Genomic DNA, 25,561 nt, shown 5'->3' on the forward strand with positions numbered 1-25,561 from the left:
AGCAGGGAAAAAGTGACTCTTCATCTTGAATGTAGTCAGATTACACTGTTCCATGTCTGCTTAAGAAACAGCACATTTGAAACTTGGTGGTGGTTGGTCATTCTAAAAAAAGTTTATCTAAAGCAATTTCTCACACACGATCATTGACTAACAGCATATCACATTAAGTTGGGCAAATCCTTCAAGAAACTGTTTCAGTCATCTAATGTGGAGCTAGGACTCAACTGCAGAGGAGAGAGTGAGATATTTATTCAGTCTGATGTACAAGTTCATCCAAAGGCACACAAACAGAAACACACAAGGAAGGTCAGCCAGTGCTGCAACAAAGAATGTGGGGAACACAACAACATTTATACACAACAGGAAACAGGACACAGCATGAGACACAGGTGATGGTAATCAAAGACAATTAGACAGATGGGGGAAGTAAAACTAAACACAAGGCACCAGAGACAAGTAAGTACCAAAATAAACTAAATCTAAACTAAACAAGTACAATCTATAGTACAGTATTCCCCCTTTCCCTCCTCTTATTCTCATCCTTGATTTCTTTCCCTTCTCCCTCTTCAAATGCTTTTTAGAAATTGGGACATTCTCCGAGATGGCACACTGAGCTCAATTTCCAGGTCACAGGCATGAAGATGGAGGAGAAAGGAGACGAGGCACAAATTATGGAAAGGAGACAATAAACTGTTTAATGACACATGTCCCTACCCAGATTCAAACTCGGGAAATTGCAGCTCAGTTTAGGTATCGTCCACTGCAAGCTACAGGAATCCATGCAAACACAAAGCTTGTGAATATTTAGAAATCACACGACACTTATAAAGCGCTTTGAGGTCAGGGTTAGCCCCGCCTACTATAGGTACAAATTAAGCAGGTGAGGAAGAGACACAAGGCGAAAGGATGAGGCAACAGTCCTACAGTGTTCTTATACTGACTTCTATATTAATTAGATTCAGTGTTCCATGATGTTAAAAGAAAATGGATATAATACTGTTTTTGTATTTATCACACATACAGTTGATCATCTTTGATAACAGCCAATAGGATTTCAAAAGAAACACATATAATTATACAGTCCAGCTCTTTCTCATGCTTCTTTGAAAAAGACAGATAAACCTGTGCATTCTTGTTCAGTAAGCTTGCTCTTCTTCAGCTTCTTTCCTCTGGATACAATTTATGAATTAAGAAATCCTTAAATATCCAAAGATTCCAGTCATAGTGAAATCATTCACGTGATTGTGGACTATGTTTTTGAAGCCTTGGGTTCAGGTTTTTGCCATCCTTTTCATCTTCTTCCTCTTTTCTTTAAACCAGACTTGACCATATGCACAAACTGTAGAGCTGGGGAGGTATCAGCTAACACTAGCACTGGTTAGATAACAAGATGAATCCATAATTCACTGACATATTAGATGGTATGCTAACGTTGGCAGATGATAAACAGGCTGTATACAAAGCTGAACAGCCCGTCCAGTAGAACAAGATGGAGGCTGAAGACGAAGAAACTACGCCAACCTTTAGTGGCCACACCCCTTATAATGAAATACAACTTAAATAGACGTTTTACCGATTTGAATACAATTTAAACAGGGCTGCTATAAAATCCCCCCTTACAGGTGTCATGGACAGGAAAGCTATAAACAGCTGTGTGTTCAGACCAAATGTAAAGCAAAGTTTCACCTTGTGTACCTTTGAAAAATGCACTAGCTGGAGTATTTTTGGACCATTTTGCAACCTACATATTATCACCCCCCCATTAGCTTAACAGCCAGTAGACATAACTGATAACTGGAGTAATTTAACAGTAACACACTTTTATAACATGCGAGCAACTGCTAAAATCTCACTCATTGTCTCCTTTTTTGTTCTGTCTAAAAGTAAAGTGCACATCATACAAAAGACTTCCTTTCATTTCTGTTTGTTGCTGGCTGTGGGAGAATCTCAGCTGACTGTGCTTGTGCAACACAATGCAAACAAGTTGTTAAAATGTCTGATGATGAAGCTTAAACCTTACAGGAGAAGGAAGTGCAGGGCCCGGTCTTTTAGCATTACGTTCTACTTATCTGATTAGGAAATTCCACGTTGATCTGATGAATCGTGACTCAGCTTTTCTTTTTTGGTCTTTCAGATTACCATGTGAAGTCTTTGACACAGATCTCAGCTGGCATTTTTCATGGCCCAAAGCAGAGGGAACAAACTGACCTGTGAACTGCCTGTTCCCAACTTATCACACATGTCATTTCTTCTGCAAGCTTCTGATCCGAAAGACCCAAAGATGACTTATGAAAGCAGCTGATATTGCTAACTTTTATTTCACATGCTTCCTCAGATCCAAGGTGTTCGAAACATGTCAAGCATTTTTATTCAACTAAACAAAATAAATAATTATATTATGAAATGATAGCAGAGCGATTCTCTTCCAATACTTCTTAAAGGTAAATTCAAGCTTTGCTGACAGCGTGAATCCCTAGAAAGCATATAACCTCACTAACATGATGGAACTTATTCTGCTCTGCAGTGGCATCCTCCTCCTTCTGCCTCCTACTATGTGTCCTTCCTGAGGTTGATCTGCCCAGAGATAGCGCTAACAAGCCAAAGCCACAGGGTAGTGATGTCTCTGTCACTGCTTAGGCAGCTATCCAGAGACATACAGTGCATACACACAGAGAAACAAGGAACGGCTGATTGGGTCGTGAGGCAAACACTGAGACGGGGAGGGAGAGACGGAGCTGGGTGAGGGAAACAATGTATAGGTAAACAGTGGACAAAAATAAAATAAAATATGTATTCAGTGCCAACACATGCTCTTGGACCCTGCAGATAGCAAAGAGATGCAATTGCAGTTATTTCTGAAGAAGCAAAAGTAGGATGAATACCACTGGAGCAACATCAATTTCTTACAAAGGACTGGGATCATCATCATCATCAAAAACAACAACAAAAAGCAAAAATGTCCAAAAAATACGTTTTTGTGCATGATTGTACACACAAAGACTGTTTGACTTATTTGCGTGGAGGATGCTGATGTGTCACGTCACATCATGACTTTCCATATCCAAGTCCTTGTGGTTCATTGCATAGCAGATACTCACACAGATACACACTTTTTGTAAAACAAGCCCAAATTAGTCCTGTGTTACAGTAGCTGAGGCACTTGTGTCTTGCATAGGTTTCTCCACGTGTTTAGTTTGTGAGCTGAATGTGCAGCACAAGCAGCGCTCTAACCAGCGTCTCCCCACCAGCTGGGACCTGGATTGAGGGCAAACAACCTGAGCACACGGGGAATACAGTGCTGCCGTATGTGTGCCTACAGAACGTATGCAAACGCAGTAGGAACATGCATGCAAATCTGGGCAGCTTGGACATACACACATGCAGACACAATGGCATATGATCTGTGTGGCATCTGGATAACAAATACACACTTCAGGCATTTGTTCTTTGTTTCTACAAGTATGATAAAGTAGCCTTTTGTCAGTTGTTGCTGAAAAATATAGAACAATGTAATACAAACAATACGACTGAAGAAAAACATTGTAATCTGAAACAAAAAAGGTGTCTACCTTTCGCTGTAATTATATATTCTATTCCACTTAATCCCAGAAGCAATTTCAGTTTCTATCTGGAATTTCTGCACCTTTTATTTTGCACCTCTCCCGAGTACGGGGAGAGCAGATGTGATGTTATTGAAGTGGCAGGTTTGCACTCTGCCATTTGGTCTCTTATTCATAGAAGTGTGCAGCAGACACACAGGATCCCAGAGGTGGGGTTTTTTCTGCTGAAGCAATATCACATACAGAAAATGTTGCCTCTGTCAAGCGAGAAGTCAATCATACAGGCAAGCAGATGTGAGCCGACCACAACACTGAGGAATGGTTGGTGTTTTTTTGCTGACCTGATGTTCTTTTTCAGTTAAAATCAAAGTTTTACTACAAATGTGAAAACTAAAAGGATGAATAATGTACGAGCAGCTGCCTACACTACTGCTTAAAAGCAGTTGACGTGCTTAATTTATTTTTTAGAGGTAGAGGCAACTTCCTCTAACAAAGTCAGTTCTTCCAGTATGCTTTAGTCTTATAATCGTCTCCCCTCTTAAAACACGGCCATGTCTTTATATTTCTTCTCCATTATCTTTTCTTTCTCAACATATTCTCACCATAGTCCATCATAATACCCATCCCTCTGTAATCCATAAGTGTGAGTTATCAGCTTGACACTGCTGAGCTGCTGGCTGTATCACGCTGTCTCCTCAGCTTTCTTGCTGTGCTGTTATCTGCACTAAGATCGTTCAGATTCTGCATGCGTGTCAAACCGAAATGTTAAGCTAAGCAGTGGAATAAAAGGGTACGAGGAACAAAGTATAAATACAATTAAGCATGCAAAATGTAATGTGATAAGTGATGCTTAATGTACTATGTGGATTCTTTTTTATTTGGCTATATTTGGTGAGCTAGTTGCACAAGAAAGAGTCACTGATGTGTAGGATGAATGTGGACTTTTAGAGGTTTATTTCAAATGGGCTACACGTGAACCAGAATCAAAATGATTCTTATGCGAAAAAGTGAAACAATAAAAAGAATAATTCAGAGAATTACTTTGACCAGGGCTGTTGGCTATCTTTGAAAGGTTTAGCTAACACCCTTAACATATCAAAAAGATCACCTGTAACACATGATGCATTCTGACAGTCCTCTATTATTTGCTTTCAGAAAAAATAAACAGGGTATTAAAAGTTTTCTTGTGACTCGATGACTTAAATGTTCGACCAAAGCAACTGATGTTCAAGTGATAATAGATGACTCCATGTAAATAATGACGGGGCCTATCTCGATGCCACGGACACTCACAAGCACTCACCGCACCAGTGTAACCAGCCTTCAACTCCTTCTTCCAATGGTCAGCAATTTCCATAGGCGACCTTGGACCAGGGAGCCCTGTCAGCATCTGCCTCTTGCAACATGTATGCACTGAGTAACTCGACACCCTGCAGTCATTAGCCAGGTCGACACCTACCTTAAAATATCTTGAATTTTAACGACATGTTTTGATGTGACTTTATCTCTTATAATTCAGACCAGTTGATTATTGAAGCACCATATGGCCTGCAGTGAAATACCCTCAAGAAACATCTAAGCAAAAAAAAAAAAAAAGGTCCTAAAAGAGTCCCTGAAATTCCCTAATGACTCTTCTTACTATGGAAAACAAAGACACTTCCTGTTGTGGGAGCTGAAGTGGACTGTTACTGTGTGCTTGCAATTCCGACACTGTAATGCTCAGTGCTGCTCGATATACCCACTGCACAAACAGCATTTTACATTATAATTTATTCATAAAGCAATTTATTCATACAGTGTTGCACATTTTCCAGCTGGAGGATCTTCAATTGCATCATATTTAAGTTGCATTAAACTATTGCTCTTTTTGAAAGCCCTGATAAATTGCCGCCCCCACTCTGCCTCTGGGCGTCAAACAGGTTTATAGATACCCGCTGAGCGTCACTCAATTGAGGTGCAAGCGAGTCACACACCTGACTGCAGTGCTTTCCCCTCCCTACAGAATGAAAACAAATAAATAAATAGAATCACTGCCCCATCCTCTCCTCTTACCTCTTGTAACTGCTCCAACTCCTTCCTGAGGATCTCTTGTTCGGTCTCTAGCTCTGTATACTTCTGCTTCAGCGCCTGATTCTCCTCCAGGACAGCTAAACCGCACTCCGCAGCCCTGATCTTTTCCCGGTTCGCCTCGGCCAGTTCCTGGGCGAGCCGCTCCACCTCGGCCCGGTACTGATCCACCGATTCCCCGCATCCTGCACCAGCGGCCATCGCCCCTCTCTCGCGCTTTCGCTTCGACTAAAAGCTTTATGTCCCCCTGTCTGTCTGCGGTTCCCCCCGTCTCTCCACCGCTTTGGACAGAGGCAGATGAGCCAGATAGGCGGGCGGAGGCTGCGAGATGATGAATATCCGCCCCCCACCCCTCCTCTCCACTGAGAGCCAGCTGCAGACTGGAAACGAAGCACAAAGTAAAAACAACAACAACAAAAATAAATCTGTTTTAGTGCTTCAGTATTCTGAACAACATTCAACAGCTGATAAAAAAAACGAGCTTTAAATAAATGACAGAATAAAATCAGGTCAGTGGTGTCTTCTGTTTGACACACAGCAAAACTGAGAGCATCAATTTTGCTTATTCATGGGTGCAGGGGCGCCATCTGTCGGTTACTCTGGTGTATCGCTTCCCATCTGAGCGTGTGCAAACATGTAAATGTTACTGAGTAAACGGATGCCTTCTGCTTTTTAAATGTTTTAATGATTACATTACGTTTTCTTATGGAAATAAATAATAATAAATTCGTATATGAAAAATTAAACCAAAAACTGGTGAATTTTGAAATCTTTATCAACCAGGTAGGTGCAATTTATAAGCTTTTATGTCATATAATCAGTTGTGGATTTTTATAATCTAATAAAAAGTTTAATCAAACTACTTGTATACATATAGTAAAGTCTCACTGCAGATATAACAGGAAACACTAATATATATATATAATTTAGTGTTTAATATCACTCTCAGGTTGTGTTTATACCATAAAAGTTATTTGTGTCCATTACATTTAAAAAATTGTTTTTACTGACATCAATATGCTTTTTATACCAGACAGGGGTCCTGATGCAAGTTAGTGCCTTAGTGAAAGAAGTTTTTCTTACAGTTGCAAAGACTGCGATATATTTAAGGTGAAAGGAAAATGGTGTACAACCCTGTATTGGGTAATCTCTTCCTGTGTTGATTCCTTTATGGCACTCGTGGCCAGTAAAGTCTCCGAACTATATGGAAAAGATCTTACTCTCAAAGTAAGCAGGTACAGCTAATCTATGTGGATCCTTTCTAACTGAGACAATAAAAGTTTAATGGAAGAATAGTGACAAAGTATAAAATAATAAATTAAGATCAAATGTGAACAATAAACTAACATTCGATGTAAAACATTGCAACAGCTATTTGGCATAAGATAACCTGTCTGGTATCAGTAACTAAGGTTTCCCAGGAATTATTTCAGCCTTTTAGGAAATGTAAGATGCCAGTTTGGAATTACAATAACAAAATCCAATAAAAGTACGATTATGAGGTTCTCAAGGTTGTTGTTTTTTCTCTTTCCAACAACTATTTTTGTCCTCTTACTGTAATCCCTCCCATTCAGCCACCAGTGTGGTTTATCTTACAGCAAACACATGCAATAAAGTAAGATAAGGCCAGGGTGAAAAGTTTAGCCATACTCAGAGCCCTGTTAAATGTAATCAGTTATGACCCTGTCAAGTAAATTATTGAATTGATAGCGAAGGCGACGGACGCTGTGTTATCTCTCTTATAATTGGTAATTATTTGGGAACTGGCCTATGTAACACTTCTCAGAAAAACCTGGAATTGTCGCACGCAGCAGGTTTCAAGGTGACTGGTGAGCACAAGTCATTAAAGGAAGGCCACGAACAATACTTAATATAAATATGTAACATTTGCTCGGCAAAGGAACAAGAATGAATCAAAACTTTTCACTCTTTAAGTTCGCCTAGAACACAATTATTTATATAGCTCTATAGCCCCAATATACAGTAATGATTCACCCTGTATTTCTCCTTTGATCCCACATGTTGTCTAAATCTGACCTGCCAATAACCTCAAGTTACAAGCCCAAATTAAGATAAGGAGAGGTTGTCAGAAAGTCAAACAGATGAACAGGTCATGGCAAAGCTGTATCTTATCTGTGACAAGGAAAAATCGTGTCATGAAAAAAAACACAGCCAAATGCTTTGCTGCACAGTAACAGTGACACGGCTCTCTCTACCAAGAAGTATATCACGGTACAGGACGCCCTCAAACCTTGATCTGTACAAATACATCAGTACAGACTAATCACGAGGACTTTTATTTCGAAGAAAGACATCAGAACGTTTGAAGCAATCAGCTTTATTGAGATAAAGAAAAAGATCAGTGCCTTTATTTCAGCTTCACACAGTGTGACACATTAAAAGCAAAATATACGGCTACAGTATTTTACAGATTCGTGTTTACGTTTGAGCATCATCTCAAACTTTTTTCTTTGCCTCGTGTAATTAAAAACAATGAAAAAAAAAGTGTTGTGCAGAATTGGTGAAGGTGCTATCGTTCTGTTCCTAGCATGTCAACATAGAGAGTCCTGTGACCAGGAGAATGTGCGGCGGTCAGCACAACCGGTGTTGTTGATGAGCTGAAATACAGCCTTGCTTGAAGAGGTTTTGGTAAACAGCAGGGCAGGCAGCACATTGCTTGCAGCTGGGGCTTCTGTGAGAGCAGAGAAAGATGTTTATCTCACAGGAATAACCAAGATATTCTACTTATGAACCTCATCAATGGCTCAGTTACTAAGAAAGTCACGCTGTATTCAAAGACTTTATAATATCATAAACATTTTATTGTTTAAATATGTCTAAGCTGTGTGCTTTATTTCTTAATTGTAAAGAGCTTCGAGCTGCGTTGGGAATATGAGGGAAGCCTCATAACAGAACATGTGAGAATAATAAATACACATTTTACAAAAATATATGTCAAATTACCTCATAATAAAGCCGGTGAAGATTGGTCGAAAGTAAGCGCTGCCTGCTGATCAGCTCTATGTCTCTGAGTGTTTCAACCTTCCTCCATTTGGCCCTGCGGTTTTGGAACCAAATCTGAACAACACACACAATGACCATTTATTTAGAACAATTAACTAAACTTCAATAATAGTAATACAAGCATGAAGAAATGTTAATGCAGTTAATTTACCTACAATGAACCAGTTCACAATAAAAGGAGTCTCGGGGTATTTTGCATTGTAATAAAAACGCCTGCATCACATCTAAAACTAACAATGATTCAAAACATTTTTATAAAAACCCCTAAACAGTGTTGCAGTTTGGAGCTAATGATTTTAAATGTGTGCTCCTATCCCGTCTCACCTTATCATTAATCATTTGAGGTTTTGGCTTGTGCAAGAATTCTGTCCAAAGACCATTATTGTCTCTGCACTAATGTGCAAAGACACACAGTTACTGGGATTAGGTTAACTGATGAGTCGCCCACAGGTGTGACTGTGAGTGCCGATGGTCGTGTCCAAATTCATGGGCTGCATCCTCCTGAGGACCCGGGCTTCGCGGTCTACGTGGGCCAGGTCCTCAGAAGGTCGGGTAGGCCGGAAGTAAACGGCTGGGGAAATTGGACGGTCTAGCCTTCTGATTAGCGTCACCGCTGTCTCAGCCGTCTGCTCCTTGCTATCTAAAATATAACAGGACACTGGCGTAAATTCTCGACCGTCTCATACGTCTGTTTAATCAGTTTTCTATTTGACGTTTAGTCAGCTGTGTAAAAACCAAGGAGGAACCCACCCGGGGGATTAATAAAGTTTTATTTTATCTAATTTAACAACTTTAATCTCAGCCAAGCCGATTTACTCACGAACAAACAAAACACTGAAAAAAGCCCAACAGTAACATTTTTAGGTTGTCTAAGTGACTTATATATTACGTTTAACCCGAGTAGCGAAAGTCCGCGGTGATGTGAAAATGATGTGCCGGGAGTTGTGCCGTTCTCGGCCGCATCAGTAACCCTCGAGCTCCCAGCTAGCTATCGAGCTGGTGGGTGGCAGACGTCTCCGAAAACGTCGAAGCATTTTTGCAAATATGCGATATCTTGGTAAACCGAGCAGATATTTGATGTTTACACAGCTACTTTCTCGCCTGAAAATGTGTTAAAAGTTTATTTTGTGACCCAGAAAGATTAGTAAGAGTAATTTTAAAACTTAGTAGCGGCCGCCATTGCTGGAAACTGGAGTCCTTCAACTTCGGGGAAAAGAGGGCGCATTTGTCGGCTGTATTCGGGGGAGTCTACAAATTTGAACAGCCTTCGGCGCGTCGCTGTGACGTAATCGGTCTACAAATGCGGCCTCTGGAGGATGCAGCCCATGAATTTGGACCTGGGTGTACATCGCCTTTCACCCTGAAACACCTGGGACAGGCTCCAGCCACCCCGCGACCCTGATAAGGATAAGCTGAAGAGAATGGATGGATGGACTCGTTAGTGCAATCAGTCAGACAGTTGGAGTGTTTGGAGCTTGCTGATTTGATCAAATGGAAATAAAGTAGTGACTGATACCAACGTAGCGCCAATAATAATATTACTCTGTTTATGTGGCCAGTATTAAAAATCTCACTATTTTAAGTTGAAAATAAAACCAAACCAAACAACATGTATCCCACCTGTATTCGGCTCTCTGTCAGCTGCAGGCGAGAGGCTAACTGGTCTCTGGTGCTAATATCTGGATAATGGGTTTGCTGGAAAACCTTCTCGAGCTCCTGCACCTGGAATGGTGTAAAAGTGACCCTGGTTTGCCTCTTTCTTCTTTGACCTGTGAGCAGACAGTTTGAAACATATGATAGTAAAGAAGTGGTTCAATTTCAAACTGATTCATTCTTGAATCATCCTTTTAATCGATTTTTCTACTCATATATAAATGTATTACGCACTCTTGCAGTCTCCTGCAGCTTTTGGAGCCTCTTCATGTAGTCCCATATTCTGAGTTTCTATTGACAGAGTAAAAATTTCAACATCAAAAGGAGAACACACATGTTCTGACAATATTTGAACCAATATTTTTTACAGTAAGGCTAAAAAACATACCTGTACATGGATGCTGGTTATATACTTGGCTGTTTTCTCTGATGACAGACCAGTTCCGATGTACTTCATTCTCTTTTCTGACACATGAGGGCCTTTTCAGAATTTCTTCAATTGAATGCAGTATTTTATTCCTCGGCTGAGATTCCATTCCTTTATCTATTTGGGATAACTCTTTTTTTGAGTCTCCTCTCTTCCATATTTCCATCATTTTATCGCCTACCGTCAGCTCATCTGTCATTATATGTTCCTTTTATAGTCAGTTCTTGGTCACCAGTATAAAAGATACAAAATATTCCTTGTGCTCTGTCAGGCTCTTTCAGTAAAAACAAAATGAATAGAAATAGAATAGAAATCTCTTGATGTCTGACTTCTTCTGTCTGGGATCTTTGTTACACTCAATGCTTTACAAGGTGAGAACACATGAGTGTCCTCCCACTGCTATGAGCAAATGTTTGACCTGCGTCACATGATCATAAAGAGGAGGAGCTACTGCATTATGCCACAGCATACTTTTGAAAAAGAAATACTGCATTCAGCATCCAGCATTCAAAGTTTTAATCTTTCATATATAAGCTATTAATTTAAGGTGTGTGCTCAATTAATTCTCCAGATAATGGCATCTGGTTGTTATCACGATGTTATCACGATAGAACTGAGTAGTTCAGTTTGCTCTGAGTCTTTATTTCCTTCAGCAGAATCAGCAGGACACCAGGTTCCTGTTTTGTAGGATAGATTTGTACTCTAAATCTGCAGCTTGATTATCACCTTGATAAAATTTCACCATAAACAAATTTAAAATCATTGCTTCTCTTTCTTATCGCCTGATTTATTGCACAGGTAATCTTTATCACCTTGGCCTCTGTATGCACTCTGACACTTTAGTTCAACTAAAAAAAAAAGCACTGAGCTGCAGAGTGTAGGAGAAAGTGGTCTGTCTCCATCTAGTGGTACCGGCCTCTCAGTGAACCTGCTTGTAATTCTCTGAATATAATAATGAACCCTCATGAACAGCATGAACCCTCTGAGCTTGGGGGGCTGAAGGTAAGCAATGCACATGTTTAAATACTTTATATTAACTCATTAACCACTTATGAGTCACAAAATGTGACGCACATGTGCCTCTTGTGATCTCTAGGTAATCCGGTATGCACCATTCCAAGTCAGAGCTAAGTAGGGCTGATAAAGACACGAACACAATACATCATATCCAAGAGAAGCTAATCAATTATAGCAAGCTCACACTTAATCGAAGGTATGGTGAGAAAACTATAAGGAGTAACAACATGCGCTTTCTTACCGGCAAACTCCGGTAAGTTCAAACCAAACTGCACGGCTCGTAAAACTATGAAGGTCACAGGATGCAATCAGACACAAGATAAGAGCCAAAACATTTAGACCGAGGCCGTAAAAGATTACAGTCAACGTTGTTATGTCTCATTTGCACCTCCCAGCATGTTACAAGAATAAGAGCTTCATTAAATCTTAGTGTCGTTCAGCAGTTTTGTTTGTTTCAGTGCTAAATCATTATTTGTATAGACTTCTTTTCCATTGGTATTTCAATCACTGACCAGATATTGCTACTCCACTGACCTTTGGCCTCCTATTGGTCTTCTTGGAAGAGAGCTGTCTTTCCCTCACTCTCTCTCTCTCTGTGTGTGTGTGTGTGTGTGTGTGTGTGTGTGTGTGTGTGTGTGTTCATTTCAGTCAGAATTCAGTTTTATTTGATAACACCAAATCACAACAAAGTAATAACAATAATAAACAGAACTGGCTCCAGGAGGAGCAGCCGTCTGCTGTGACCGTCCATTTGCTTCCTTTTCTTCATTTCACCTCTTCTTATACGCTTTAATTGTGTAAGTAAGATGCTGCAGAGCCAAGGCTTGTTCAATAGTTTTGGTTTAAGAGTCATTTTTTGCTGGTACCTTTTATGTTACACCCCGGCTGAGTGTTTGTATTTATTAGTTATCCTCTAATATTCACTTCTCTTTTTTGTTTTTGTTTCTTTTTTGCAAATGATATTAAGCCTTTAAAAATAACACTGTTTCTACAATCGGGCCTTTGCTCGCTGACATGTGAGTCACATGCACTCAGAGTAGACCGCATGATGCCCCACTCCTGCTACTCTCCTGGGTTTGTAAGTTTCATGTGACCTCAATTTTCTTCAGCTATTTTATTTGTTGGATACGTCCCAAGATTCCAGCTCAACTATTTAAATACTCCACAGCAGTCAGGATAAACCCTTTCTCAGGATTCTAGTTTAAAATTGTATTTTCTAATTTAGTTCTAACACTTCTGCTCTACCTGACAAGGAAACCTTCTCATTTTGGTGATCACCTGACTTTTCCTTCAGAAAACCTTTGCAGAATTCAAATGTCCAGGCAATGACAGAACGGAGAGTTCCACAGGCATTCGTATCCTTTAAGGATGAATGATATTGGTTGCTTTTCACTGGTGTCTTTGTGCTGCCAGCGTGTGCCTTAGATCCTGATTTTGGAATAAGAAGAGATGTGCACTAATAATCATATGACATGCACACAGAAATGGATGCAAGCAGTGTGAGGATGAGCTTCTGCTGCTTGTCCAGCACATTAATGAAGTGGTGGTGGGCTGTTATCAAACTCCTAACAATATAATCTGATTTACTATCATTTTACGGGAAGTAGAAATATACAGTAAATTAGGAAATTAAATTAACATCTACAGAACATTTTCTAGTCATCTATCAATACCAGCTTTGTGATTATTTGTCAACATGTGATCACTGCAGAAGTTTACCCTCCAAAACAAACATTTGGTGTTAAATTTAGAAAGAAACTCTGGGAGGGGGAAGTCTTTGTCAAACTAAAGGCTGTATTCTTTAACTGTTAAACATCTCTGACTGCAGAGCTGAGCACAGGTCACCACATACAGCAGACTTGCTGCTTCTTCAGCTTTAGAATTATATGACCTATGCTGAGGAATTAAATCTTTTAATACTTTCTTGCCTAAAGAGTTCTTGGTAAGAGATTTTATCTCCTGCCAGCCAAATGCCGGGCGGTCAGCTGCTGATTCTGTTGTAATTCGGTTCACATGAGCTGCAGGTGGGATCCATTTTGATCAACAAAAGCTGCAGTCTCATGTCTGAACTCTGCGCGTTCGTAATACTCTGCCTGCTCCGACCCGTCTGTACGCTCTCTCCCCTCTATCAGATGCTTCTCCTGATCCCTCCCCTCTGATTAATGGTTTTCATTCTGTTTTGTTTCTCGGCTCAGGAGACCACAAACTGGACCTATAGCCTGACATGGCTCCAGAAAAGGAAAGTAATGGACTTGACAACTATACCTTTGCGGTGAGTGTTGCTTTTAATTTTATATTAGGAAATGATTAGAGAGATTGCATAATCTCTACACAGTTGTAAGCACTGGATTCAGAATCACATCTTGGCATTCATAACTCTCAGGTGTCCATGTGGATTATAAATAATAACCCACATTCTTACCTGCAGTAACTGCAGTAACTAATATGATTAAACAGCCTCATATTAGTTTAAGATCAAACAGCTGCTTGCTGAGTGAAACAGAAGCATGAGTAGATTTTTTAAAGTATCTGTGAAATGAAGGTTTTCCTACCATCACATGATTATAGAAGGAATTCTTGATTCCTAGTGTTGAAAAATGGAACGACTTATCTGACTGCCCTGTTCTTTTCATCTTATTCTAATATTTTGGTTATGAGAAACATGAAATTAAGTTCTTTAATTATAGTTATTTACATACATTTTATAGATAACATGTAAAAACATATCAATACATGCTTCTTTTTTTAAACAAAGGGCAGTCAGTTGTGAATGATGCATACAGTGAACTGAGGATCACAAGTGTTGATAGATCCCTGCAGAATGTTCTAGTTTGACATGTCTGCTTATTCTTCTAATGAACTAAAGCTGGAAGGACGTTTCTGTGATCTGCCCGACAACGAAAAAGAACCAGCCTCCTCTACGGACGAGTGCAGTAACAAACTAGCATACTGTGTAACAGATGTTCCTCCCTGGTACCTGTGCATCATTTTAGGAATCCAGGTATGTCAACAAAGGTTTTTTCTTTGATTTGTTTCCCTTTGGTCATGTTTAACAATGATTAGGAGCCAGCTTTGCTGCATTGTTTCTAAAGTAACAATGTAAACATGACCAGCTTTCGCTTGACATTTCCTTGAGTGTTAGTTGCTTGGTTTTAGTTGTGTAAGCCAGATAGTGAAATTGGACTTTAATTGCACCGAACCTTCACTGTAATCTCTCAGGTGGTGTACAAACATCAACCATGTACCTTTTTTTTTTTAATGTGTAAATCCTACAACGATTAAATGAATCTCTGTTTTCCCCCAACTTTGCCCTCTCAGCACTGTTTGACTGCATTTGGAGGTATCATTGCCATCCCCCTGATTCTGTCCCAGGGACTGTGTCTGCAGCATGATGGCCTCACACAGAGCCATCTCATCAGTACAATCTTCTTGGTTTCTGGGGTCTGCACTCTGTTGCAAGTAGTCTTTGGCATTAGGTAAGGAAACAAGCAGGAACATTACTTATTGAAAACCAGGCTGTAAGGCTGCGTGGCTGTCTGTATCTGTGGGATGTCTCCTGGGGATATGCACTAGGAATTTTTGCAGTCATGAATTACATTGTGGGATTCTGGAGTGCTTTATATTTCTTTTATTTAATGTAAGATGATTTACATTAATTTATTGTTCATTCAGTGCTTTTTGATGTTCTGAGAGTATTTGTCCAACGCAGTGGTGCAGCAGGATGGAATTAACTAAGCTTCTTCTTCTTATTAAACAGCCAGAACAGAGAAGCCATTCTGCCTTTCTTCTTAACCTCTTTTGAACTATTATGTCTGCCAAAATGAATGTGCATGAACACCGAGTAGTATTTGAAAGCTTCATGGAGGTGAAATAAGTCCATTTGAGCTTTTATACTGTACAGAACTCAGCTTTTATTGTCAAATAAATAGTATTTAGTTGTTTTGCTAATTAATTTCTGCTTAAAATACCAGTATGGAAACTTCCTTGTAAACAGTGACACATGCACAGGAGAGCGAACATGATGTCACTGTTCTGGAGGCCTACAAACTTGTATGTTGTTGCTCTGAACTTCTGTTATGTGGTTGCAGACTCAGCCTGCCTGAATACTGGTGTCACAGATGGATTAACGGAGGAATTTCTATCTTATTATGTTTGGAATCTACTTCCTGCTAAGTCCACATTGTTCTGGCTTAGCACCACTCATGCTTTCTTGTCTTTCCCAAAATGTCTGCAAGTCAGCTGTGAGGGAAAACAAGCCTCGCACTTAGTGGTGCTTTTAGCGTCCCGACGACACAACGAAAACTTTCCGATGTTTCATCAAAAGAAATGTTTGCATGTTTTGTTTTTCACAAGAAAACTTCTCTTCTTCTGCGACGTGTGTGAATGATGCACTGCTTATGAGAATAGCATAATGAGGGTCATTACGTGGCAGATTATTTTAACTGACTTAACTTTCAGTCTAACAGTTTGCATAACAAGTCACACTCTCTTCACATGGTTTAAATTAACCATTTCCTTGTACACGATTCAAATAAATAGACTGCAGATGCCGTCAGAGAGGTCTTAAAAAACACATGCATGCACAGAAGACACTGTCTCAGTCAGTCTAAGCATTTCAATCACCCAAAGATACAGTAACTGATGGTTTGCTCTCTCGTATTGTGTTAATTATTTCCAGGCTGCCGATTCTCCAAGGTGGCACATTCACATTACTGGCTCCTTCCATGGCACTGCTCTCCATGCCAGAGTGGACGTGTCCTGCATGGACTCAAAATGCCAGCCTAGTCAACACCTCGTCCACACACTTCATAGAAGTGTGGCAAAGTCGAATGAGAGCAGTAAGTAAACTGTGACAGTCTGAACCTTCAGCACTTTGATCCCATTTTTGGTTACATTTTTCTAAAAACTCGTCTGACTTGCTCTCTCCAACTGCAAACTAGTTGAGCTTGTTAAAAAAAAAGTGCTTCCAGGGAGGCACAAAGATTTCAGATTAGCGTCTGTAGTGGTCCTAGTGCCTATGCTGGAAGCCTTCAAGTTCATGCATGATGCTGAGCCACAGACTGGAACCCTCTGGTGGAGGTTGCAGCTCCTGGCTTATAGACTTGTACATGTCCTGTTAAACAGAAACACTTAAGGGTGAGGCAGATAGAATTTTATCCCAAAAGTCTATGGAAGGCAATGGAAATGTTTGTCAGCAAATAACAACAGAAATGTTTTTTAGTACAAAAAGGTTAATGAGGTTACGAATTCCAAATTCTGACTGTCAACATTTTTGTGTTTTCTTAAGCTTCAGGGATCCATTATTGTGGGATCAGTCTTCCAAGTGCTGGTTGGTTTTTCAGGCCTCATTGGCCTCTTCATGCGCTTCATTGGGCCTCTCACCATCGCTCCTACTATTTCTCTCATTGGACTGTCCCTCTTTGACTCAGCGGGTAGCAGTGCTGGGAACCACTGGGGCATCTCTGCAATGTGGGTAAAACTTCTAAATAAAGTCCCTAAAAAGGCCCCATTTCTCTACATAACATAAAAATGACAAAACGAATATTTAAAGACTGCCAGAGAGATTTGTATAAAAAATATTTCATGCCACCTTAAAGCAGGTTTCTCAATAAAATGCGTGTTAGGTTGTGTTAAGCGTGCTCCCAGTCCTGCCTGGGCAAGACTTTAGAAAATAATACGCCTTCAACCCAGTAAAGCTTTAATCTTAAGGCTGCAGAGAAAAGCCTATTAAAACTTTCTTGCCCAACATCCAGTACAGCTGATCTACTTTCCTTTTTCTTCATTACATCTCAGCAATATTTACACGATGTTTTTCCCCTTTATGTCTGTGTCACACAGGACCACGGCACTCATCATCCTGTTCTCGCAGTACCTCCGTCACATACCAGTGCCCTTTCCAGCATATAACAAGGATAAAAGACTGCACACCTCTCCAGTCTACGTCTTTCAGATTCTTCCTGTACGTTGAAGACATTGAGTCTTTTCTTTTTTTCTATTAATTTTTTAATATTAAAGCCAAACAAAACAGATAACAAGGTGTTTTTGTTTTAATGCATCACAAGGTTTTGCTTGGAATCACGTTATCTTGGACCATTTGTTACATTTTGACTGTCTACAATGTACTTCCTGCTGAACCAGACAAGTATGGTTACCTTGCACGCACCGATCTAAAGGGAGATGTCATGAGTCAGGCTCCCTGGCTGGTTTTCCCGTACCCAGGTAAGATAGAAAAGCTCCGTTAAAACAACTTTGGTCATTTTCTTTGTTTCTGATTTTTAACTAAACTCAGACTGAATGGGATCATTGTTTCCACCCACATTTCTTTCTAATGACGAGGAATATCATCCAGTACCACAGTGTGGCTCAGTGATGTGTTGGAAGAAACTCACAGAGTCATCAAAGTTATCTTATTTTCAGAATAATATTTTGCAGATTATGCATTTGTGACATTTTCAACTTGCTTGCGTTTCCAAAATTAGGACAATGGGGGAGACCTACTGTCAGCCTGGCAGGGGTGATTGGCATCTTGGCTGGTGTAATTTCCTCTATGATAGAGTCTGTTGGGGACTACCACGCCTGTGCTAGGTTATCTGGAGCTCCACCACCCCCAAAACATGCCATCAACAGGGGTATCGGTATTGAGGGGATAGGCTGCCTGTTGGCAGGTGCCTGGGGTACTGGAAATGGTACCACCTCATACAGCGAAAACGTCGGAGCCCTTGGTATCACAAAGGTGAGATGACCTGCTGTTTTATGAAGTTTTTGCTACTGTTTGGATTTTTTGGTGTTTTGTGCAGTTTTTTGCATTGTTAGTTCTTTCCCTCCCTTAAATTTGGCATTTTAAGCACAAATTTCAGTGCACTCAGATCTCAGGAAAACTGAGAGAATTTCTATTTTTTGCAGGTGGGCAGTCGGATGGTGATTGTGGCCAGTGGAGTGTTGATGGTTGTCATGGGTATATTTGGTAAAGTGGGCGCTATATTCACCACTATCCCGTCACCTGTCATAGGAGGAATGTTCATGGTTATGTTTGGTGTCATCTCTGCAGCCGGAGTTTCAAATCTGCAGGTTTGTACTGAAGCTCAAACGTGTCGGCACATTTTCTTCTTTTGATTTGAGTCGGTTTTAACTAGACTTTGTTTCTGGGTCACATTTTCAGTACGCAGACATGAACTCGTCTCGAAACATCTTCATTTTCGGCTTCTCCATGTTCACTGGTCTGGTTATTCCAAATTGGATATTGAAGAATTCCAAAGCTATTTCTACAGGTGGACAGAAAATCTTTACTAATCTTAGAATTTTTTTTCAAAAAACCTGATCATTTAAACACAGGTCTAACTGTTTACATTGTGTCCAGGTGTGGTAGAACTTGATCAGGTCCTACAGGTACTTCTGACAACCAGCATGTTTGTCGGTGGCTTCTTTGGTTTCATACTGGACAACACCGTTCCAGGTATTGCTCTTTGTTACTGTTCTGCATGTATTTAATTCACCATGTTTAAAACACTGAAGCACAGAGCTGAGGTTATGATAAACATGGCAATTTAATGAAACTGATGAAAATGATTTTCAGAATGCTTTTAGGGTATTGAGTATTGTGGACATATTCATTTAGTTTAGTGATTATTCAATTAATTAAGAAAGGGTCAGAATGAAAAGTAATGTGAAAAAGAAAGTTTACACAAGACTCTATGACTCTACAGTGAGGACTATGAGAACTCTGAGGTGAAATAATCATTTCCTTTCTCACCCTCATCATTGTGGAGGAATGTTGACCCACTCTCCTTTACGGCATTGCTTGAGATTATTGAGGTTTGCAGGTATTTGTTTATGCACAGCCCTCTTATGGTCTGACTGTAAGGGAGCACTGAATTTCAATCTGCTCAAGCTCTAAAGTTTGATGGGTCTTTACAACACCTTGATTTTTTTTTTTTTTTACCTATTCTGGTTTAGATTTGGTGGCGTGCTTGGGATCATTATCATTGTCATTGTAGCGAGGGTCTACTTTCTCTTTCACAGGACTTTAAAAATGAAAACAGCAAAATAAGTAACATTTTTTAACCTTTCATTAGTGTCTTTCACTTCAGCTAAATTTAAAAGAACAATGTTTTAGAGATATTCTATTAGAGAATCAACAACACAGTGTTGTCAACATTTATGATAAACAAACCAAATCAGGAAATAGAGATAATCCAGAGTCAGGTTTTTTTAAAAACATTGAACATGTCCAACAGGATCGAAGCATGAACGAGGTATCCTTGCCTGGAACAAGGCTCATGAGGATGACTCCAGCAACACACTGGAGAGCGGAAAAGTCTACAGCCTTCCCTTTGGCATCAACTCTCATCTGTGTTCTTCCTCCTGGTTCCGGTACATCCCCTTTTGTCCTCCTACCATGCCCAACTCCTCAGATGGATGCGGGGCAGTTGCTAATTCCGTGGAACCTAAACAGCCATTGGGACAACAAGAGCCTGCACAAGTTATTACTGGAGCTGGCCTGTGAGCGGTGCACTCACTCCAGCGTGCCATTTTGGGGATTTTTCCAAAACCAGTTCCATCACAGGCAGCTCAGTTTGGACCTTGTAAAGGGCACTCTAATATAACAACACGGTGCAAAGTATTTAAAGGACCTTTTAAGGTGACGTTTGCAAATTATATCCTGCACTGGGAGGTACATGATCAGCCACAAAGTTACAACCACTTAGTGGGTAAGTGATCGTTTCATTACAGTGCAATGTTCTGCTGGGAAGCCTTCGTTTCTGGCATTCATGGGGAAGCGACTTTCGCTCGTTTCAACCAACTAAACATTGTTGTAGACGAGTAACACTTTCCTTTAAGGAGGAGACTGTTTTACCACAGCGTGAGAAGTGGTTTTAATGTTGTGGCTCATCTTTGACTGGGAAGGTAGTATAGATAGACTTTTTTGTAAACTGGTGATACTGGTGATATGATAATTGTTGATGATGTATATCTTAAAAAACCTGAGCAGTCATCTGAATCCAGACCTGCAGTTCTCATTGGTTCAAAACTTGATGTTTTATTCTTTCATATTAGTCTCGAAATGCCGTCACATCTGGGTGCTAGTGAACAAACGCTGAAATGACAGGAACATGATTAAATCCACAATGTTTAATGCTACATTCAAGATATGAATTTGTTTCATATACAGTACCTCATGTTTGGATGAACATTTGCTGTAACAGTTAATATTTTACAATGATTGTGTTTATTTTCTTTCTGTGCACTTTACGAATTCATGCTGACGTTTACTGACAGGACATTTCCATCAGGATCTGTCAGCCATCCAGCTGCAAGCTCCAACACTTCAGCTTTTCATCTGTGTGCATATTAAACAGTGAGTCATTGTGTCACAGCACCACTGCTTACTCAGTTTCTCAGTGTCAGATCCTTCTTGATGGATTTGTATAGGCTTACAAAGGACTCTGCCCACACGTCTCTTTGGTATTCAGTAGCGGAGCTGACCATCTGATGGGCAGTGTACACCAAAGTCAAGACAGTGCGCTCAAAATCGTGCTGATGCAGGTAGCCAGTATGATTTGAAAGACCGGATATGAGCCTCAATATGTCTGTTAGCTTTTTCGGAATGATCTCTTCGCAGATGAAATCCAGGTTTCTTGTCTTTTGAAGGGAAGCTAGTTCAGCATCTGTGACCGAAAACGCTCCACTGGATTCAAACTGTATGCCAGACATCAGTATCTGTATTTAGTGACAAGAAAAGAAGTAACTGTTAATAGTTACATTGTCAGTGTTTGCTTTTTACTCATAAAAACTCAAAGGTTTGTTCTTTTACCTCAAACAGCAGGTGAGCATCACTGATGGAGCTGATGAAAGTGGGGTTCACCGCAGCTGTCACTCCTCTTTTTATACTACTTGCAGCTGGAAATAAGGCTGGTGCACCAAGAGACACAGACAATGAGAATCAAGGGTGTTATGAAAGCATGCGCAGTTTCACATCTGGATTATTTCTATGCATCCAAAAGACAGTTTAAATCTTTTCAGCTGGAAATCCCTGTGACAAGTAAGCAATAATCCCTGCATGGTACAATGAAATGCAGATTTTACTGTGAGGTGAAGCCTGTGACAGATGTGAAATCCAGGTTCATCCAGCTCACAGCAGCAGATAATCTATAATAGGGGTTTTAAAGTCTGTGATCGGTAACCTTTCTTATGAATCCTATCAGCAGACAATGAGACATGACCTCAAACTTCAAAGGAAACAGAAATCAAAGGTGGAGTGGCACATGGATTGTACAACAAGTTCCAGATGATTGTACAGAGCTGTATATGGGATTCCTTATGCTTATGATTTAAGCCAGGATGTTAAAAACAAGTTGATGGGTCAAATGCAATTCAGAAGCTCTCGTTTTTTAACTTGAATATGAATTTTACAAAAGCAGAATTGTTCCTTTGCCTTACTTTTAACTGCTTTCCCTCAGAAAAGGCTCACTAATTAGGATTAAACTCAGCGAGTCTAATGGAAACATTAGGTATCTGACAAAACTCTGTCCAGGTGTTGGTGCCACATGTCAGTGTGTAAAACCACCAGAGTTCGAGAGCCTGCGTTGTAGGGTGATGTGAAAATCTCATGAAAAACAGAAAACAACATGAAAAGTCCAGGAGGTCACTGGATTAAAACACTGAAGAGCATGAATGACTACACAATAATTCTATCAATCTAGATTACATGGTCAAAGTGGTGGACCCAGTGAGCTGACAGTGATGGAACTAACATGTTTAAAAGGAACAAAGTTACAGTTTTCATTGTCCAGTCTCTCACATCCAATAATGGCGTGGTTTTATTAATGCCTAAAAGTGGAGTTTCTGCAATTCCGAGATCCAGGTGACAGAATTTCTTTTCCTAAAAGCATGAAAACAGGAGGGAACCGTGCAAAAAGACAGACAGCAAACTGCTCCGGCATGCAGTAATATCGGCAGAGTGGTGATTCAGTTCAAAAAATAAAAAAGGAAGCACATTAAGAAATTCATTGCTATTGATACGCCAGAGCCACTTACCCAGTGCCAGCACGTTCACAGCATGTGTTTATTTCAGCAGATGAAACGAGATGATATTTTAATAGACTTTAAATCAACCGAGCAAGTCGGTCATTATGTTAAGCTAACGATCTCCATTAATCTCAGTTCAATAAGGCCGGCGAGAGCTTGCATTATTGAACAGGATAGCGTTTCCTTTTTAGTAACTTCTCCAATTCACAGCGATTAAACATTTTCATGAAACATATTACTCTGAATTACATGTTTAGGTAATTACGATTATGTCAGGACATAATTCATAATTAGCTGCATAAAATAGTAATTAAACGCCAGCATATCCAAACCTGTTTTCACTTTTATGTTCTGCTGATAGAAGATATCACAGCAAACACTGTTTTCTCTTCCTTCTCTCTTATTGCACAGTTTTACATGAAATGTTTTCATGTACATACATCAAATCAAATCAAATCAAATCAAAATTTATTTATATAGCACATATTAAAAACAACAGTGTTGACCATAGTGCTTCACAGTCAATAAAAACATGAGACAGTTAAAACAAACAATAGAAGAGGACAACAAACAATAGGTAACAACGCAACAAGCTAAAACAGCCAACTAGACACATGTTCCTAGTTATTAAATAGCATATATTAAATGATATAATTATATATATATTATATTATATAAGCAAATTATTAAAATTAGCATTTTTTCAAGCACGTGAGGTTGGATGAGGTTCCACTTGCATGGTTTTTACTGGTGCTGCGCCATGGTAAGTTATTCATCTAAGACTTTAACTCCAAAAAAGATCCTGGACTTTAACTGCAGTCTTAAATCTCGATGACCAACTTTATTTCTGTGGCAGCTTCACATCGCAGCGGGAGGAAGTTGTTTGAAACACTGGGATAAATGCCCAAAGCGGTGTAACATCATAACACTAAAGTGCACATGGTGCCCATGTTTATCAGCTGATCTTAAAAAAGAGCCCAATAAATCTAATCCTGATGATTGCAGCTTCTCATCCCTACTTGCTTTCATCCTTGCCTTCATGTCAGTGACCCACACTCATCTCTGCTTTTTAATCGCTTTCCTAGAGTGGCGTACTTTTTTTTGAATTGCAATGAAATCAAGATTTACAAAAACACTCAAACTCCACAGGCAGAAAGAATCATCTGTCACAAGCTGATCTGATCATCTTTGCTGTAAGCTTTTTATTATTCACAGTGTTTCCTCCTTCTCCCAGAGCAGCCGCCAACATTAAAACATGCTTTGACTAAAAATAGACATTTAAAACTATTTAACTCACATATTAGGTGCTGGATTACAGAACAGGTGAGGAACGAGGATCACTCTGTGTTCAGCAAAGATTCCCAATACTCAAAAAGTATTTGCAGAAACTGAACTGTTTGCTTTTCTGTAGCAAACTTACATACATGCATTTTGAGTCTTACCATTAGCCCGATGTTGTGTGGCACCTGCCTCGATGCAGCAGCAGAAAAGAGCAACTATAAGCATCTTCCAGGGCAGCATGGTTGCCTGATGTTGGTTGCAAAACTGCACAGAGGTCTCTAAATTTACTGAGCATTTGGAGCCACACACAGCATCAGACGGCACGCTTTATTCATCACTCGTGTTCTCGGATTCGGTCTGTCTTCAGAACTGTGTTTTCTCTCCACCTCCTCTCTCTCTTTTGCTCTCATGAGCAGGATTACAATGCTTCCATCTGGTTATCATTAGGTTCAAAGGCACCCTCTTATTTTTGCACCATTTTTCTGGTCTCCCCTATTTCTTGTACATGTGGACAACTTTGATGTGTTTGTCTCGTGTCCTCTTCATGGATGCAGCAGCGATTTTCTTTGTTCAAATATGTTCTCACTGAAATGTCACAGAAAAACTTCGTATCAAATCTAAAATTCTCATCTGTATTTAGTGTAACCTTTGCAATTCATGTCATGATTTAGCTGCAACCAGAAAAACATATGCTGATTTCCAGTATGCACAGTGTTCACAGGCTCTTCAGCCTTAGAAACAACTTGCCATGTAACAAAGTTGTTGTCACTTGCTGTTAAATGAAGAGTTATTTGTTCATCCAACTGTCTCTAGAAAGAATGTGCTTACATACATATATTTTATAAAGTCATGAGCTATGTATTTACCACCAACAGTTGGTGTACCTCAGCTGGAGCCTATGTGACGGTGCCAGGATGAGCACTGAACAGCTTGGTCTCCGTTCTTCAGTATGAGAAATGTAAAAAGTTCACACTCCATGAACATGAAACTCGGCTACGTGATTATTTCTAACTGTATAATGTGTACACCCTGAAGTCCGCACTGAAAACATCTGCAGAAACCACAAAAAGGCACTTTGTTCACTGCCTGGCACCGTTCACCTTCTACACAAGCCTGAGGAACACGAACCAAAAATACAACCGTGTAAAATATCACTTATCTGTTGTAGCGCTATTTTAGTCCCAAATTGATGCCAACGCCTGAGCACAGCACAAAGTTCTGGTATGCGTCATGTTAGTGCAGTCGAATGTGTTTCAGTGGCAGAGATGTGGCGGTCGTGTTGCTGCAGAGGAATGCAGACGCAGGCTGTGCTGAAGCTGGTAGGAGAGCTATGACCTCTGTAAGACCTCCAAGAACCACAGCTCTAGAACTTGAACAAACATACGATTCTTTCACATTCAATAAAAAATGTTATTCTGGGCTGTACAGGACCCCAAATAATTTGCTTTCTTGCTGTACTCAGTGAGTGACTCAGAGGTAGATGTTTAGTGTTAAGACAAATTTGGCC

At 40.0% G+C, this 25,561-nt stretch overlaps 4 protein-coding genes across 5 annotated transcripts in view; 1 reads left to right on the forward strand and 3 right to left on the reverse strand.

Annotated features, from left to right (window-relative positions):
* bicd1a (bicaudal D homolog 1a) overlaps positions 1-5,828 on the reverse strand; it is a 37,936-nt gene extending 32,108 nt beyond the window's left edge. For both annotated transcript variants that reach the window (XM_085357204.1, XM_085357205.1), the window contains exon 1: positions 5,613-5,828. In XM_085357204.1, coding sequence (XP_085213330.1) covers positions 5,613-5,828 — 216 coding nt within the window. The remainder of the gene's footprint in view (positions 1-5,612) is intronic.
* Positions 5,829-8,157: 2,329 nt separating this feature from the next.
* On the reverse strand, positions 8,158-10,930 carry LOC146627564 (uncharacterized). Its single transcript, XM_085357206.1, has 5 exons — positions 10,693-10,930; positions 10,539-10,595; positions 10,272-10,420; positions 8,592-8,705; positions 8,158-8,319 (listed from the first exon to the last, which is right to left on the reverse strand). The coding sequence occupies exons 1-5, from the start codon at positions 10,928-10,930 to the stop codon at positions 8,158-8,160; spliced, it is 720 nt and encodes a 239-aa protein (XP_085213332.1).
* A 3,042-nt stretch (positions 10,931-13,972) lies between these two features.
* On the forward strand, positions 13,973-20,251 carry slc23a4 (solute carrier family 23 member 4). The gene is made up of 12 exons (XM_085357207.1): positions 13,973-14,020; positions 14,615-14,749; positions 15,067-15,224; positions 16,427-16,586; positions 17,036-17,217; positions 17,587-17,707; positions 17,811-17,967; positions 18,228-18,481; positions 18,652-18,816; positions 18,908-19,016; positions 19,106-19,201; positions 19,983-20,251. Exons 1-12 carry the CDS (start codon positions 13,973-13,975, stop codon positions 20,249-20,251), a joined length of 1,854 nt encoding a protein of 617 aa, XP_085213333.1.
* Positions 20,252-21,135: 884 nt separating this feature from the next.
* LOC146627566 (protein FAM180A-like) lies at positions 21,136-24,294 on the reverse strand. Its single transcript, XM_085357208.1, has 3 exons — positions 24,216-24,294; positions 21,560-21,657; positions 21,136-21,465 (listed from the first exon to the last, which is right to left on the reverse strand). The coding sequence occupies exons 1-3, from the start codon at positions 24,292-24,294 to the stop codon at positions 21,136-21,138; spliced, it is 507 nt and encodes a 168-aa protein (XP_085213334.1).
* Between the last annotated feature and the right edge of the window lie 1,267 nt (positions 24,295-25,561).

The sequence above is a fragment of the Diplotaxodon limnothrissa genome, linkage group LG7 (assembly GCF_057381915.1).
Source record: "Diplotaxodon limnothrissa isolate DT_005_m linkage group LG7, D_limnothrissa_male_GT1.1, whole genome shotgun sequence".
NCBI lineage: Eukaryota > Metazoa > Chordata > Actinopteri > Cichliformes > Cichlidae > Diplotaxodon > Diplotaxodon limnothrissa.